The following is a 15,663-nucleotide window of genomic DNA, read 5'->3' as shown; positions in this document are numbered from 1 at the left end:
ATAGCTGTCCCTTAGGAAATGGCTAAGCACAGGAGTTCAGCTGCCTTGTATAACATGCTAGTTCACATACCCTTTGCACCCCCTCCCCCATAGTTTATGTCAGTCCTGTTACTTGTGGGCCCAATGTAGCCTAAGCTAAGCAGTTGCTTGTTACACTGTATCTTCTAGAGAGTAACAAGAAGAAAAACCCGAGTATTTTCAGAACAGGTTTATATTTGGAATATTTGTTACAGGATGGGTGATAGACCTGGGAAGTCTTGAACCCTTGAGGGCCAGTCACACTGTGGGTCATGGAAGAGTGGCATGTGAACTCAGGCTATATTACTGTGGGTCAAGTCCCCATTTTGTATCCTTGGCTAAGTTTGTTGAGCTATTTGTATATGGTTCCCCTTCTGCAAAATGAGGCATCTGAGGACAAGTCTGTAGGGTTGAACTCTCAGTGGCTTAATGCATGGAATGCTGTTGGGACGGAGCCAGGCTCCACATAAGCACCCAGAGAGTGCTAGCTGTGGTTATTCACAAGGAAGGATTGAACTTGACACTCAGGAACACATCACAGGCTTTTCTGTTGCCTTGATGAAACACTGACCAAAAGCAACTTAGGGGAGAATGAGTTTCTTTCATCTTGCACTTCCAGGCCATTGTCCATCACTGCGGAAAGCAACTTGATGCAGAAACCACGGAAGAATGATGCTTGCTGGCTTGCTTGCTCTCTGGCTCATGCTCACCTAGCTTTCTTATACATCCCAGGGCTACCTGCCTAGGGAATGGTGCCGCCCAGAGTGGACTGGACCCTCATACATCAATTAAGAATCAAGACAATCCCTCACAGATATGCCCACAGGGCAATATGGTCTGGTAAAAATCTCTCAGTTGAGACTCCTTTCTTAGGTGAGTGTAAGCTGTGTCAAGTTGACAGGTAAAGCTGACTATGACAGTTCCCTCACAGCCTGAACTATAACTATAACATGTTTCCATAAGTTATATGTTTCAAGCATTAGATACATAAAAATCCCTTTGTGGCTAAACTCATGAGTACCCTGACACCTTGAACAGCACAAGAAATTCATAATCTGCTTTCTTATCTTTACTTATCCTCCTCCTCTTCTTTTCTTTCTTTCTTTCTTTCTTTCTTTCTTTCTTTCTTTCTTTCTTTCTTTCTTTCTTTTCTTCTTTCTTCTTCCTCCTCCTTCTCTTCTTCTTCTTCTTCTTCTTCTTCTTCTTCTTCTTCTTCTTCTTCTTCTTCTTCTTCTTCTTCTTCTTCTTCTTCTTCTTCTTCTCTCTCTCTCTCTCTCTCTCTCTCTCCAATCTCTCTCTTTTTTGTTGGCCAGGGGTGGGGATAGGGTGTCATGTAGCCCAACCTAGTCTCAACCTTACCCTGTAGCCAAAGCTGGCCTTGAACTCACAATCCACCTGCTTTGACCTCCCAAGTGCTGAGAGTACAAGTATGTGAGCGCATAACAGCCAGCTTTTACTCTCTTTCCTGGCAGAACTTTGGTAGGTTCTAGTTTTATCCCTTCTCAGATACTGCACTTAAAAAATAAATAGATGCCCTCTTGGTGGGTTGGGGAGATGGGTTAGTTGGTGAAATGCTTGTCATGAAGGCCTGAGGCCCCGAGTTTGCATCCAGCTCTGGGGAGGCAGAGGCGGATGAATCACTGGGTGGCAGCTAGCCAATTGATGAACTCTAGCCTTTCTGAGAGATTGTATTGAGGGAGACATCACTGCCGACCTCTGGTCTCTATACACACAGCCACCTACAGTGAACTACTCATGTGTACATGTACATACAACACACACACACACACCTCCACCCACCCCCTTACCACCAGGTTGAGCCTAGTCCCATACTCCTACATAGGTCAAGCCTGAGCAATAGGGTACCTCCTTGTTCACCCTGACACAGGATCTTGCTGGGTAGACCTGTCAGGCCTTGAGTTCTCCATCTTCTCCCTCAGAATCACAGGTTCTGGGATTGAGGGTACATGCTTCTATGCTTGGCTTCTTTTCTTGATGCAGTCTTACCCGGCCACAAGAGATGCTCTGGAGACTTTATATTTTATGCAGCACTATTGAAAGTTATTTTTGGTAGTCCTGCCCTTCTGGTTGATAACAGGAAGTTCCAAGACATTATTCAGGGTCTGAAGAGATGGCTTAGCCCTTAAAAGCTCACCACCAAGAGGCTTTCCAGGCTGCAAAATAACTAGTAAGAGCAATCTCCAGAGAGCTGAGGACATATAGGAGCCTGAAGGAAATAGTGTTTTTCACTTGTGTATGTGTGTGTGTGGTTTGTGTGCTTGTGTATACATGTGTTCACATGTGTGAGTGAACCTATGTGCATAGGTGCACGCGCACGTTTGTAGAGGCCTGAAGTTGACACAAAGAGTCTTCCTCTATCATGCTACCCCTTATTCATTGAGGCAGGGTCTCTCCCTTGACCCAGAGCTCATCCATGTGGCTCGTCTTACTCTGGATAAGCCTGCATAGCTAATGCCTTACCCACAGAGCCAGCTGCCTAAGGAACTCCATTTTTAGCAGAAATGGCAAGATCATTGCAACAGCAAAGTCTCGGCTGCTCTAGTTCTAGAGCAACTGGCGAAGAGAAGGAACTCACGTCAGGCAGCAGAGGAGTCAGCCATGTTCTCTGCTTTCAAAGGAGCTCTGCATCTGCCTGCTGCCTGGAACTGTGGGGGTTCACCATGCACAATGACAAGAACCCAGAGGGAAGGGATGCTGTGAGCGAGTTTACTCCTGGGTAGGAAGGGGCCTCCCTCAAAAACAAGGTGCTGCTGCAGAAGTGGTGGCAGTGAGATCTGAGATCTGTGTCGGAGGCTGAGGTGGCACACATACACCTACAACACATGAGGAATGAGACCAAGGAACTGAGAGGCGTCCTTGCTTCCAAGAAGTGCAGACTGCCAGAGGCTGAGTGAGCTGTGGGGAGAGCTAAGAGTCAACCATGCATGGCATTTCAGGCCTTCACAAAGATTCAGGGTCACGACCCTGCTACCATCACAGGAATGACTACAGCACTATCTGGAAGACTCTTCCAGCCCCAGGATATGGGGAGGCCTTGGTGGGGACAGGTAACGCCCCCCCTCCCAACAACCATAAAACTTATGGCAACTCAGCCTTACAGAAGGGAGGCACTGTCTCTCAATTCAGAGACCGGGAGCCAAAGAGCTCTGGCTTGCCTGTGCTCCGCTCCTCTCCTGCTTCAGGAAGCAACCAGCTCCTGACACAGAGCATTTGAAGCCAGAGACGACTGAGGCCACACAGAGGCTGAGGGCCAGGAAGACCGATTGCCTCTTCCTGAGGGAAAATGGGATGAACACCATTCTCTGCTGACCCTTCACACAGAATGTCCATGGTGTGTTCAAAGATTAACAAACAAAACTGCCTGTGGGAGAGCTGGCTTTGTTAGTAACCAATACTGCAGGGGGATCAGGGTTTGGTCCTCAGCGCCCAGGCCTCGGAACTCATTATCAAACCTCCTGGAACTCCAGTTCCAGGGGATCTGATGTCCTCTTCTGGGCTCTGTGGACACTCTTGTGGCAGACACTAACAGAGATACATAAATAATAGCTATTTTAAAATGTGACCATCAACAGAATTAATAGATCTTAAGGTAACTTAGGTTCTTAAAACTTAGGACTTAAAATGTGGACAAAAATAATTTAAAAAAATAGAGCAGCATTCATAAATAAACGGGACCATTCCTCTGAGACTTGAAACTGTAACAAGCCAATGGAGAAGACGCTAGGGTCAAAGGCGTGACCTCGTGCACGAGGACGGAGCCCGGCAGCAAGGAGATAGAGTGAAGACCAAGTTAAGCAAACCAAAGTGGGTTATTGAGGGTTCTCAGACCGGGACACACAGAGGGAAAAGGCAAAAAAATGTGGAAGAATCTGAAATTTACACACTAATGCCAAGCGATCTAACATAAGTGTTATTGATGGTTAGAGACACAGGATAAAGCTTGAGATGAAGGAAGCATTTGAAGGGAGAATGGTTGGGACCATGTCACAGCTGGCAGAAGATGGGGATGCTTAGAAACCCTGAGCCAAACCCAACCAAGGCCATGACACTGAGAGATCTTCCCAAACAGCCAGAGTTAAGATGGACACCGCCAGCCATCAGGAAACCGTGATAAAAACCATGGGAGTTTGTTAGTGGAACTGTGGGAAATGTTAGCACAGTGGTCCCTCCCTTTCTCTCCGCCCCTTTCCCTTTTCCCCTCTCTTTCTTGTGCAGTTTTTATTTTAGTACGAGAGGGAGAGAGAGAGAGAGAGAGAGAGAGAGAGAGAGAGAGAGAGAGAAAGAGAGGGAGAGAGGGAGAGAGGGAGAGAAAGAAAGGAGAGAGAGAGAGAAGAGAGAGAGAGAGAGAAAGAGAGGGAGAGAGGGAGAGAAAGAAAGGAGAGAGAGAGAGAGAGAGAGAGAGAGAGAGAGAGAAGAGAGAGAAAAGAGAGAAAAGAGAGAGAGAGAATGCACACTTGTGTGTGGTGGTCAGAGGACAATTTACAGGAATCTTTGATCTCCTTCTATGGTGGGTCCCAGGGACCAAACTCAGGTCACCAGGCCTAGAGGTGCCTTCACCTGCTGAGCCAACCCCTCTTCTGTACTTTCTATCTCCATGTGTGTGCATGACGTGCGTGCGTGCGTGTGTGCGTGCGTGCGTGCGTGCGTGCATGTGTGTGTGTACAGGCATGTGAGAGTGTGGGCATGTGTTGTTGGAAGACCTCGTTGGTTGTCACATTCCATCTAGTTTGAGAGAGTATTACATTGCTGTGGCTGGACTGAAGTCAGCCATGTTAACAAGACCTTGGGTTTTCTAAGCCTGAAGTTGAAACTAAGCCCACAGCATGGCCATGATTCCAAATGTTTGCAGAGCAGCAGCAATGTTAGGAATGATAAGCAAAGGGGACCCAGGGATCAGTGAGGCTCTCATATTTTACAGGACCTGGTAAGATGGCAGTGCCCATAGATTATAAGCTGTGTGTATGCAAAGTTCTGAACCAAGCCCCCACCCACCCACCCCCCACACGTCAAAAACCAAGAAGCTTCCCAACAAGTCCCTTTCTCCACAGAAACCACTCAGGCCCCAGGAGCCAGGACAAGGTCCCCATTGACAGTAGCCAGTGGGGAAACATGTCGCGCTCCCAAGGAGGGTGGAGGACCCACTCAGGGCCGAATGCAGAGTCAGGCCTTGTGCCTCCTGCTTTGCATGGCCAAGGCCTTGTGTTCCTTCCAGGCATCTCTGGGAAGCAGAAGAGTCCGGCTGATCCATCACTGCTCAGCAGTCCACGGAGGATGTGGAGAAGCTGGGCCTCCATGAGTGGCTAGCGGGAATGTGAATAGTGCAGAGTAAGACCAAAGAGTCCCTATTTTCTTAAAATAGTGGAGGTTGGATCTTGAGCTGACTTAGCAGCTGCCCATATGAAACCAGGGGCATTGGCACACTTCCATAATGCCAACCCTCAGAAAGTAGTGGCAGGAGGATGGGAGTTAAAGGTGGTCCTCAGCAGCATAGGGAGATGCAGGCCAGCTTGGGCTAAATGAGAGCCTGTCAATATCAAGCAGGTTGTGGCATCTGTCACTGAGAAGGGAAACTCCTACCCACAGGTGACCGGTCCCTTTGCACGAAGCACTATCTCACTTAAAACCCCAACCAACCTCCACGGCTGAAGAGGCTGCAACCACGGTCACTAGAGGTCTCAGTAGCGTGGTCTGTCCCTACAGGGTCTGAACTGGTTTGACAGTGCTGAGGCCTTTAGTCCCACCTGGGCTTTGCCCCATTTCCCACGTGAGTCCAGAGTGGGGCGCGGGGGCGGGTGGGGTGCTCTGGGGCCCCTTCCCTGCTCCTTGTCCTCGACTTTCCCCGGCCCAGGAGGCGCGGCTGGGGCGGTTCCGCTTGGCTCCTCCCCGTCCCTTGGGGCTTTAGGTCCCTGCCTGCGGCCGCTGAGGGGCAGTCGGGCCGCCCGGTCTCCAGCGATCGCGCGGATGGCGGCGCTGGCGGCTCTGGCCAAGAAGGTGTGGAGCGCGCGGCGCCTCCTGGTGCTGCTGCTGGTGCCGCTGGCTCTGCTGCCCATTCTCTTCGCCCTGCCGCCCAAGGTACGGTGGTCCCGGGTCGAGACCCTCCCGCCTTGAGCCTGTCTACCCCTAGGAGCACCCGCTCCCCTTCTCCCTTCCTTGCCTCTCCCTGGTCCGCCTCTCTCGGTCCTCCCACTCTTCTAAAGTTTGAGCTCTGACCGCTTGCTTGGTGCTACTTCACAGTCTTTCCGAAGAACAACTGTGTGACCTGTCGCCAGTCACTTAACCTCTCTGAACTTTGGTTTGCGTACCCCTTACCTAGAAAGAGGGAATATGATAACGCAACATAGGCTCACGGTGAAGATAAAGGAGTCAGTCTATGTCAGTGTCTTAAATGGGTGCTAGCTGCTTTTGCTCTGTAGCAGTTGCTCAATGACTGGAGAACTACACCTTCCTGAGCGCTTCCTAGGAGAGGTGTCACCTGTCCTGTGTCACCCCTGAAAAAAATCCCTTCAGAACACACCCCCCTCCCCACTCATGCTGGGTCAACTAAGGCTTAGAGACAGCAGGGGACACTTTCATGGGTGACTCCCAATGGGAAACCCCTGAGTGCCCACATCTGAGAGCCCAGGGCCTTTGCTGTTCCCAGAGTCCAGTTCTCTTAGAGAGAAGGCTGGAGTGAGTTCCTAGGGACCAGAACCTGTGTCCAGCCCATCAGGACTTCCAGAAGGGCACGAGGCCCATCGCATTAAGTGGCTTCTTCCAGAAGGTGCTTGGCCACATCATGACAGTGCTGAATGAGCTAGCCGATGGTCACAAAATAAAGGAGAGGTGATGGTGTCCTTTAATATGTGTCAGGCAGCAGAGCCCCAGGGAGCGGCCTGCTGCAGAAGGGCTCCTGCGTGCCTAACAAGGAACGGTGACCCCAGGCTGGCCGTGCACAGCAAGTCCTTTAGTGCTCAGCTATCTAGCCCGTCAGACTCTGTTGACATTGAAGAGAGCAAATAAATGACCTCAGAAGGAGTAGGTCACCCTTGCCAAGGCCAATGGGGCCCTGGACGAGCGAGCAACTGGCCTGGGGGCTCCCCGGCTCCCTTCCTTGTCCAGGTTTCACTTTCCTTGGCTTTAAAACGAGATGACCATCTCTTTGCTTTTGGGAATCAGTGTTGCAGTTGGTTGAGGCTGGAGTGATCAGCTCGGGAAAAGGTGGAAGGTCGAGCCAGGACATCAGTCTTGTGGCCAACAGATGTCTGAATAGGGACGGTGGATGCATAGGAACCTTATGGCTGCAGGGACCACGGCTGCTGTGTGCTCCACCCCAGAGGCAAATATCACAAGAGCAGACCCACCAGCATGAGTTTCGGGTGAGGTCCTGCCAAGACAGGGACGGTTCCACCTTGGGTCTAAATGGATGGGGCAGCCACAGCCACCTTAACCTGTGTTAGCTGGGTAGATGTCAGGGATTGTGGCCTGCCTGATAAGGAAAGGCCTCCGGCCAGGCTCTGCAGCAGTATCTTCTGCAGTCTGCTCAGCCAGGGAGGTGCCTGTGTTTGCCTTCCTACTTGACACGTGAGGAAGTAAAGGCTCAGGAGGCTGGGTAACCTGCCCAACGCAGCCCAGGGTAGCCACACGCCAGGGATAGCAGGGGGTGTGGCTCAGCACAAACCTCAAACTTAAGGCATCGTGAGACTTTCGAATCTTACTTTTGGGGTAAGTCAGTGGTGAGATTCTCAGGCAGGTGTAGATGACATGGTACGGCAGGGTCAGAGAATCACACATGCTCGGTGGGGCTGCGTACACTGGGCTGGTGCCCTCTTCGTTATCAGGAAAGGACCACTCATTTGTTTGTGGCTCCCTGGGTAAGAACTGCATATGTGGGCCTGAGATGTCACCGCTAGGACCTGGCCTTGGCAGACAGGTGGATCCGTTGAGTGAGGAGGCTTGGCATCTCTGCATTCAGAATGGTTTACATAGTTTTCCTCAAGCTCCTGGCTGGTAAGAGCTGGTGTGTCCTCCTCTTGGTTGTGAAATGTGATTCCACAGAAGGCAACTCTCGGTTCATAGCTAGCAGGCAGTGTAGACATGGCCTCCCTAAGCCTGCAGGGCCAATCTCAAAAAGCTGATGGCAGCTTGGAGTGTCTGTAGTGTTTACCCAACTTCCCTCATCAGAGACTGCTTGGAAGTCTCTGAGCCCGAGGCATGCCCAGGCCACCAAGCAGGTGGCATTGGACAAGCATGGCCTAGAGATCCTTGGGAGTGGCAGGTACCAGATGAGGGAAGAAACTTAGAAGACCAGGTCATCTTCCATTTGGTATGTTATGGAGAAATGGAGCCCACGCCAGCTCAGCGCTGGCTTTCTATCTCTGTGATCCACCCAGGCCACACATTCTGATGTTTATGAGTCACTGGTCCAGAAGGCGCTGGCCCACTGTGGAAAGCTGGGGTTGGGGACAGAGAGGCTCCTAGCACATGCTATGAGTCAAAGGTGCGAGGCAGGAGGGAAAGGACACGCCAAGACCAGGCCTAGAATTCCCCGCCCCCAAGGCATCTTTTTCCATGACCCCAGGGGTTGCCAGCAACTCTGGACAGAAGTCAAGAGCTGCTGTGTTTCCCACCAAAGGCCATCTCTGGAGGTGGGAGTGTATCGGTGGCCTGCGTAGCTGGTGGGTGTGGCTGCTTTTGAGTTAATACCAGCCCGTCTGCTGGCAGAGTAGCTTCCTCTCCTCTGGTTCCACAAGGAACAGACAGATGCTCTGAACCCCCTGGCCGCTGTGAGTTCTTCACCACTGGGTGACTCTGAAGATGCTATAAGCACGGGCGGCTGGGGAAGTTCCAGGCTGGACAGAGACAGAAGGTTGCACAGGTGGTGCACAGAGCAAGCTGCAGCTGTGGCTAAACCAGGTCTTAGGGCACAGCTGGATCCCCCTAGGGACACTCCCTGCTTCTGAATTTGCCCATAGGTGTCCTCTGGAAAGGCTTGACCTGGGGCAGGGAGGGGGAGGGGGGAGGACAGCAATCTTTTTAGGGGGTAGTGGGTCCCCAAGGTACCTTTCTTTTCTTTGGCTCAGTCTCTTGCCTGTGGGTGGCACGAGAAGGCGTTTCTTTTCCTGTTTGTGGGGATTTGAGATCAGGACTTCTCTGTGATCCAGACAAGTCACTGGCTCCCATGGGCCTCCCTTTCAACACAGCCAACATGCTGTCTGCCTCCCTGGTTATCCTTTGGGTCCCATGGCACAATCACCATGGACACATGGGGCTTTGTGACTTTTGAGCTCAATATTCAAGAATGGGGGTACTTACATTGTCAGATAAGGGAAACCGAGGCTCAGGGGGCATTAGTGATGGATGAATAGGGGCCCTAAGATGAAGGAATAGAGAAGATGGCTCTGGGCTTGAAGGCAGAGTTTCTGAGTCTCCTTTCCTTCTTGGTAGGCAAGGGCTCCCTAACTCAGTGGGCTGTGAATTCAGACAAAGCTCAGGGCAATACAGGACTTGGACATTCATTGCCATAACAACGGCCAGCACCTTGGCCCCTCCCCACCTGAGCTTGGATATCACACCTCAGTTCCTTTCGCTCCCATAGTGGTCTTAAGAAGGAAGTACAGTGGCCATCCTCATCAGATGAGGAGATGGCGACAGAAGTTGAGTCATGTTCCCAAGGTCACATAGCTTCTGATTACCAACCCAGAGCCTGTCCATGCTCTCTAGGCCCTGAGCATTGGAAGACAAAGTGACCAGGTGGTGTAAAGCCCTGGTGGAGATTTCTGGAAAAACAATTGATTTCCAGCCCTGTGGTTGATGCTTTCCATGACCAGACCTTGCTGAATGTCTTCACTTAGCTGGCTTTTCACTGAAGTCCAGAGAGGGATAGGGGTGGTGAGGGGAGGGGGAAGGGGGCACATGGGAGGGGCTGACAGCTCAGATCATAAAACTCTCACCTTGGAAGTGTGGGGACCTGAGTTCAATCCTGAGAACACGTGAGAAAATGTCCTGTGCATCTGTGATCCCTCGCTGTGGGAGGCAGAGCCAGGGGCATCCCTGGGACTCACTGGTTGGTCAAGCCAGCCTAATTAGTGAATTCCGGGCCACTGAGACACTCAGTCTTGAGGAGGCCGATGGCTTTCCTGAGGGTGTCCGCTAGTCTCCAGGTAAACAGACACATTATATATGAAAACACACACACACACATACACACACACACACGCTCTGCTAACTACTTGGTCACATTCCTCTTGTTTACTTCTTCAAAGACCGCAAACCTGTCCTGCCCTCCCACACTCCCCTCTAGAAAACTTAAATACACTGTCTTACAGGGGAGCCTTTATGTGGGGTCCGTCTGTGAAAATCCAGGTCTATAATGACTGAATGGACAGAGAGCAGCTCACACGTGTGATGGCAGAGACCAAGGGGAGGCCAGGCCTCAGAACTGGCGCTCACCCCAGGGCCTTTGTATATGCGTTTCCCTCTGTCTGGACCACTGTTGTCTGAGCAGTCTGCAAGGCTGACTCCCTCAGTTTACCTATGTGGTTCACACCACCTCCTCCAAGGCTTCCCCGCCACCACCTTCAGGTCCTCTCTAAAAGGGAAAATCCCCACACTCTACTGTCTTCTCTGCTCCTTTCCCTGACAACCTTTATCACCAGCCGGCAATCTGTCACATATTAAGCGATGTATCTGTCAGCATGCCATCTACATCGCCACCCCCCTCCGCCCCCGGCCCCTGAGGGAGGTCAGCTCCAGGAGGGCAGGGTTCTCTGTCCCTACCTCCCTGTCTTCAGCCAGCATAGGGCCTGACATGTAGTAGACAGCAAATCCAAGTTGCATAAGAGAACAAAGGAATGCTGGTCGACAGCCAAGCTCTAGCCGTGCACTTCTCACAAATCCTCCCGTGACCCTGGTGAGGCGCTCCCGTGGTCCTCTCTGTCTGCCCCATGCAGATCAGCTCTGAGGGGCTCTGGTTCTGTGAGTGCTGGCGAATGGATGACAGTCATAGGATGCTTCCCGGGCTGAGGCCAAAGTCTTGCTTGTCCTTAGGCCTTTTGCCTTGTTTACCATGGTGCTTGGGTGACAGAGACAGACAAGCTTTTACCTAGGGTCAGGCTGGCAAGCCAAAAGGCATCTGCCCCATGGATCCTGGCCTGGATGGAGTAGGGACGGGGAGGAGGGCAGGACACTGCTGGCTGTGCTGGAAGAGGCAGGAAAGTAGGCCTCCCTCTACCCCACCCTAAGCTTCAGGGAACCCTGACCCCAGAGGGCAGGAACATGCAGAAGCCGCACTGGCTGAGCACCTACTCTGAGTCTGGCTGAGAGCCTACTATGTGCGTGGCACATTATATTCAATGGAAGCGGTCCTTTGACATCAACCAAGGCGGCCTCCAAGGTCTAAGGCAGTAGACCAACTTGGACATTAGCAGAGGTCTCAAGTCACTTTCAGGTCCTGCCCAGCACTGTCACCTGCCTGCCACCTCTCCTCATGGTGCTGGGATTGGTCAGGGAGCTCCTAGCCACAGTTACTGTCATGAAGGAATAAGCTCTTCACACACACAGCTGCCTTAGAAACAGGAGCAGGCCACCATGCCGCCAAGAGTACCCAGGAAGCCCAGGGCCTGCGGGAGGCAGAGGCAGGGAGGAAGGGCTGCTGAGAATGAAAGCTGAGGCAGGGCAACTGGTCAAGGCCGACCGCTGGTAGGAGCTCAGTGAGCTCTGGTACGCAGGGCTGTCCCCAGATGCTGTCTGGCCCTCTGTGATTTGGGGAGGTGAACAGCAACTTGGAGCAGACCCTCTGAGCAGACTGCAGGCGTGGGCTCCCCAGTGGTTACATTACCAGGCAAGAAATGGTGCAGGCTTCTCATCTTTAGGAATCGACGCACCTTGCATGGCGCAGCCCCTCCGGCTGTCTGACCACCAGAGGCAGAAACTAGGAAACACGATCAGAGCTCTCTCTTGCCCTCACTTCTTTTCTTACTCTCTTCCAGCCGCTCATGAGCCTGCTACTTCTTCACACCTGCCCTGCCGTGTTTACCTCAGGACTTTTGCACCCACTCTGCCTCTGGAATTCTCTTACCCTAATCAGCTGCAGCTGGAAGGCTAATGTTATCGAAGTCTTGAGCACAAGGGCACTGCCTCCAAGGAGTCCTCCTGGATGACCACTTTAAAAATCTTGGCGCACGCCTTTAATCCCAGCACTTGGGAGGCAGAGGCAGGTGGATTTCTGAGTTCGAGGCCAGCCTGGTCTACAAAGTGAGTTCCAGGACAGCCAGGGCTATACAGAGAAACCCTGTCTCGAAAAAACCAAAAAAAAAAAAAAAAAACTTGCCTCACTCACCCCCAGAGAACCTCTCTAAAGCTACACCACCTGCTTATTGTCCGCATAGCACTGTGTACAGTCTTGCCCTGTTTCATATCTACATCTTATTCTGGGCTGTGGCCAGTATCAGGGCAAAACTTTATTGGCTGCATACAGTTCCCTCTGTGTCTCTAAGGTCTAGAACATAGCCTGACACATGAAGGATACTTGGCAACAGAGAGTAGTCAGCTTGGGTTTAAACAGAGGTCCTGGTTTCAGAGTGTGCATGCCTCCTAAACCCCCTGCCCACGTCTGGACTGTGGTGCCTTTGAGCAGAGGACAGCAGATTATGCTTCTCAAGCCGGGAGACAGAGGGAAGTCATCCTGGTCTCCCCACAGGGAACCCCAGATCATCCTAGGAGTCCTCCTGGCTAGGTGGCCGGCTGCCCATCCCTTACGGGCACCCCTAGCTCTGGGCCCCAGCCGTAGTCCTCTGAGGTCTGGCCAGCTTTCCACTTCTGCCAGGTGTGTAAACAGGCCTGCATGGTTCCCGGTGGCCCGGCAGGGAGCTAGATCGAGTGTCCTGACCCAGACCCACAGGATGGTGCCCTCTACACTGATGAGCTGAGGGTTCTGATACCCCCAGACCCTGAAGACACAGTCCTCATACCAGTGCCAAGCTGCTGCCTCCCGCGCAGATGCACCAGGGTCTTGGGAGGAGACACATGTGGCCATCCTGCCTCTTGGCTGTTTTCCTCCCCGACCTCAACTTCCTTCCCAGCAGAGTGGCTCAGTGAAAGCCACTTGCCAGGAAAATGAAAATGCTTAGTGCCCCACGGGTGCCTGGTAAAGGCTGACTGATGCCACCTGCAAGGTGAGGGTCCAGTGCCTGTGGTCTGTGTCTCAGAAACCCACATCAGGTGTGGCAGCACCCCAAAAGATAAAGACACTGGGATAGGACCCTCCAGGCCAGCATGCCCTTGCCACCCAGACGAGTGGGGATCCACAGTTTCCTGAGGAGGCCTTAATTCACAGGACTGAGAGGGGCCTCTGTGTTCAGTGTGTCAGGCTTCCTCTGCAGAGAAATGCAAGCTCCCCGGAGGCTGCAGGGAGAGACCTCTTCCCATTCCCCAGAAGTCCTTTAAGAGCCACGGTTCAGAGCAGTGTGGGTGGCACACACCTTTAATCCCAGCACTCAGGGCTGAGGCGGAGGCAGAGGAAATGGATCTGTGAGTTTGAGACCAGCCTGGTTTACAGAGTGAGTTCCAGGATAGCAGCTAGGCAGAAACACTGTCTTGAAAAACAAAAACAAAAACAAAAACAAAAACAAAAACAAAAACAAAACACAGATAAAAAGGATCAAAGCTCAAGATTCTGCCAGCTCAGGGATGTTCAGGGATGTCCACTGTGTGTGTGTGTGTGTGTCTAGCAACCAAAGCATAGAAAGGAGCAGGCATTGCACTGGGCTCCCCTGGATGGTGCATGGGAAATTAAAACACCTTTGAGGTAGCCCTCCCTCCTGTGACCTGGCTGGAGAAATGCCTCAGTGCTTAAGAGCACTCACTACAATCTCAGAAATCAGTGTTAAAATTTTTAAAAGCAATCTGACAAAAGTGTTGGACGGGATGTGGAGAAAGAGGAACCTTTATTTACTGCTGGTGGGTGTACAGATTCATAGGGCCATCGTGGAAACATGTTTGGAGGTTCCTCAAAAACATTTTAAATAGAACTAACATGAGACAGCTATTCCGCTCCTGGGATATGCCCAGAAAACCCCATGTCCTGCCATTTGGCTGATGGCTAGGGATATTGAACACTTTTAAAATTAGGGATTGGCTAGTCACTGGTTCTTTGGTTTTTTCCTTTCTTTTTTTTTTCTTTTTCTTTTAAACTGTCTATTCAATTACTTTGCCCATTCGCTGATTGGCAATTCTGTTTCCTTAATATTTAGTTTCTGCAGTTCATCAGCATGCCTGAGCAGAACCGAGAAAGCTCACCACCCATTCTGTAAAACTCCCAGTGCTGACCAGTTTCCTCCTCTGAATCCTGACTTTTATTTCCAGAGTCCCAGCTGTTGGTACTTGGGGCCAGCTCTCAGGCTGCTGGGGTTCTGATCAGAAAGTTCTCGCTGCCTCCGCTGCCTTGAGGATTGTACCCTCGGCTAGTGTCTGCAAGTTTCAGCATCCGGATCTTAAAATCGAGGTCTTTATTCCATCTCGAGTTGATTTTGAGGCGAGGTGAGAGATAGGAATCTAATTTCTGTCTTCTGCAGGTGGATACCCATTTTTGTCACTCCTGGCTGGACAGTCTATCCTTTCTCCAATGTATAGTTTTGCCTCCTTTGTCAAACACCAGGCATCTGTAGCTTTGCGGGTTTATTTCCAGTTCTCAATTCTGTTGGGGTCTCCCTGTCTGTCCCATACATCACCAGGCTGTCTTTGTCACTGTAGCTCTGCAGTACAGCCAAGACCGGGTGTGGTGATCCTTCTGGCCGTGTCTACTCCTTAGGTCTGCTTTGGCTGTTTGTGGTTCCATATGAATTTGGGGAAGGGAGTGTTTTTTTCTAGATCAGTGAGATGTGGCATCAGAATTTTGATAGGTGTTGCAATCTACACATAAGCTTTAGTAATATAGCCATTTCCATAATAAAAATTCTGCCAATCCAGGCACATGGGGGGGGGGTGTCCCCCCCATCCTCTAGCTTCCTTTCTCAGTGACTGGATGTTTTCATTGTGGAGGTCTTTAGTTAGATGTATTCACAGGCACTTAAGTTTGGAGGGATCTATTTTGAATGGGATATTTTCCTAGTTTCTTCTTCCATGTTGTAGTAAATATTTAAACTCAGTTAGGGGTTTCTAGCCTACCTTCGATCATTCAGTTCCCAGATAAAAGATACAAAACTTTTATATTTCTAGTAAGCCGTAAAAGCACAAGAGCTGGGCAGACAGCTGTCCTCTGAGCTATTAGGATCTGCTTCTCTTTCATTAACTCTGAGTTATAACTTGCCATGCTCCGTCTGCGCTGCTCTCACTGGCAGCCCTCATGGCCATGTTCTCACAGGGTTCTCATGAACCCTGTGGCATCTTCTCCTCTCTCTCTCCACCTTCTCTCTCCTCTCTTGTGGTTTCCTGCCTCAGACCCCCAAGTTCCGGAACCGAAGCCCTGCCTATCTCTCTTCTGCCCAGATATAGACTTTAGGCATCTTTCTTGACCAGTTGGGGATAACGTGAAGGGCAAGGTCACACAGCATCACTTGGTCTCTGTGAGGAGCTCCTCATCCCTGAGGCAACAAGGGCCAGTATTTAGCATTTCAGTACCTAGCAACAAACCAAACTACAAGAGCTTTA

At 51.2% G+C, this 15,663-nt stretch overlaps 1 protein-coding gene across 1 annotated transcript in view; it reads left to right on the top strand.

Moving 5' to 3' along the window:
* The first annotated feature begins 5,972 nt into the window (after positions 1–5,972).
* Slc13a3 (solute carrier family 13 member 3) overlaps positions 5,973–15,663 on the top strand; it is a 70,381-nt gene continuing 60,690 nt past the window's right edge. The window contains exon 1 of the mRNA XM_021185867.2: positions 5,973–6,111. Coding sequence (XP_021041526.1) covers positions 6,001–6,111 — 111 coding nt within the window. The 5' untranslated portion in view covers positions 5,973–6,000. The remainder of the gene's footprint in view (positions 6,112–15,663) is intronic.

This window comes from Mus caroli, chromosome 2 (genome assembly GCF_900094665.2).
Source record: "Mus caroli chromosome 2, CAROLI_EIJ_v1.1, whole genome shotgun sequence".
In the NCBI taxonomy this organism is placed as follows: domain Eukaryota; kingdom Metazoa; phylum Chordata; class Mammalia; order Rodentia; family Muridae; genus Mus; species Mus caroli.
This window is presented reverse-complemented; position numbering and strand designations above follow the sequence as displayed.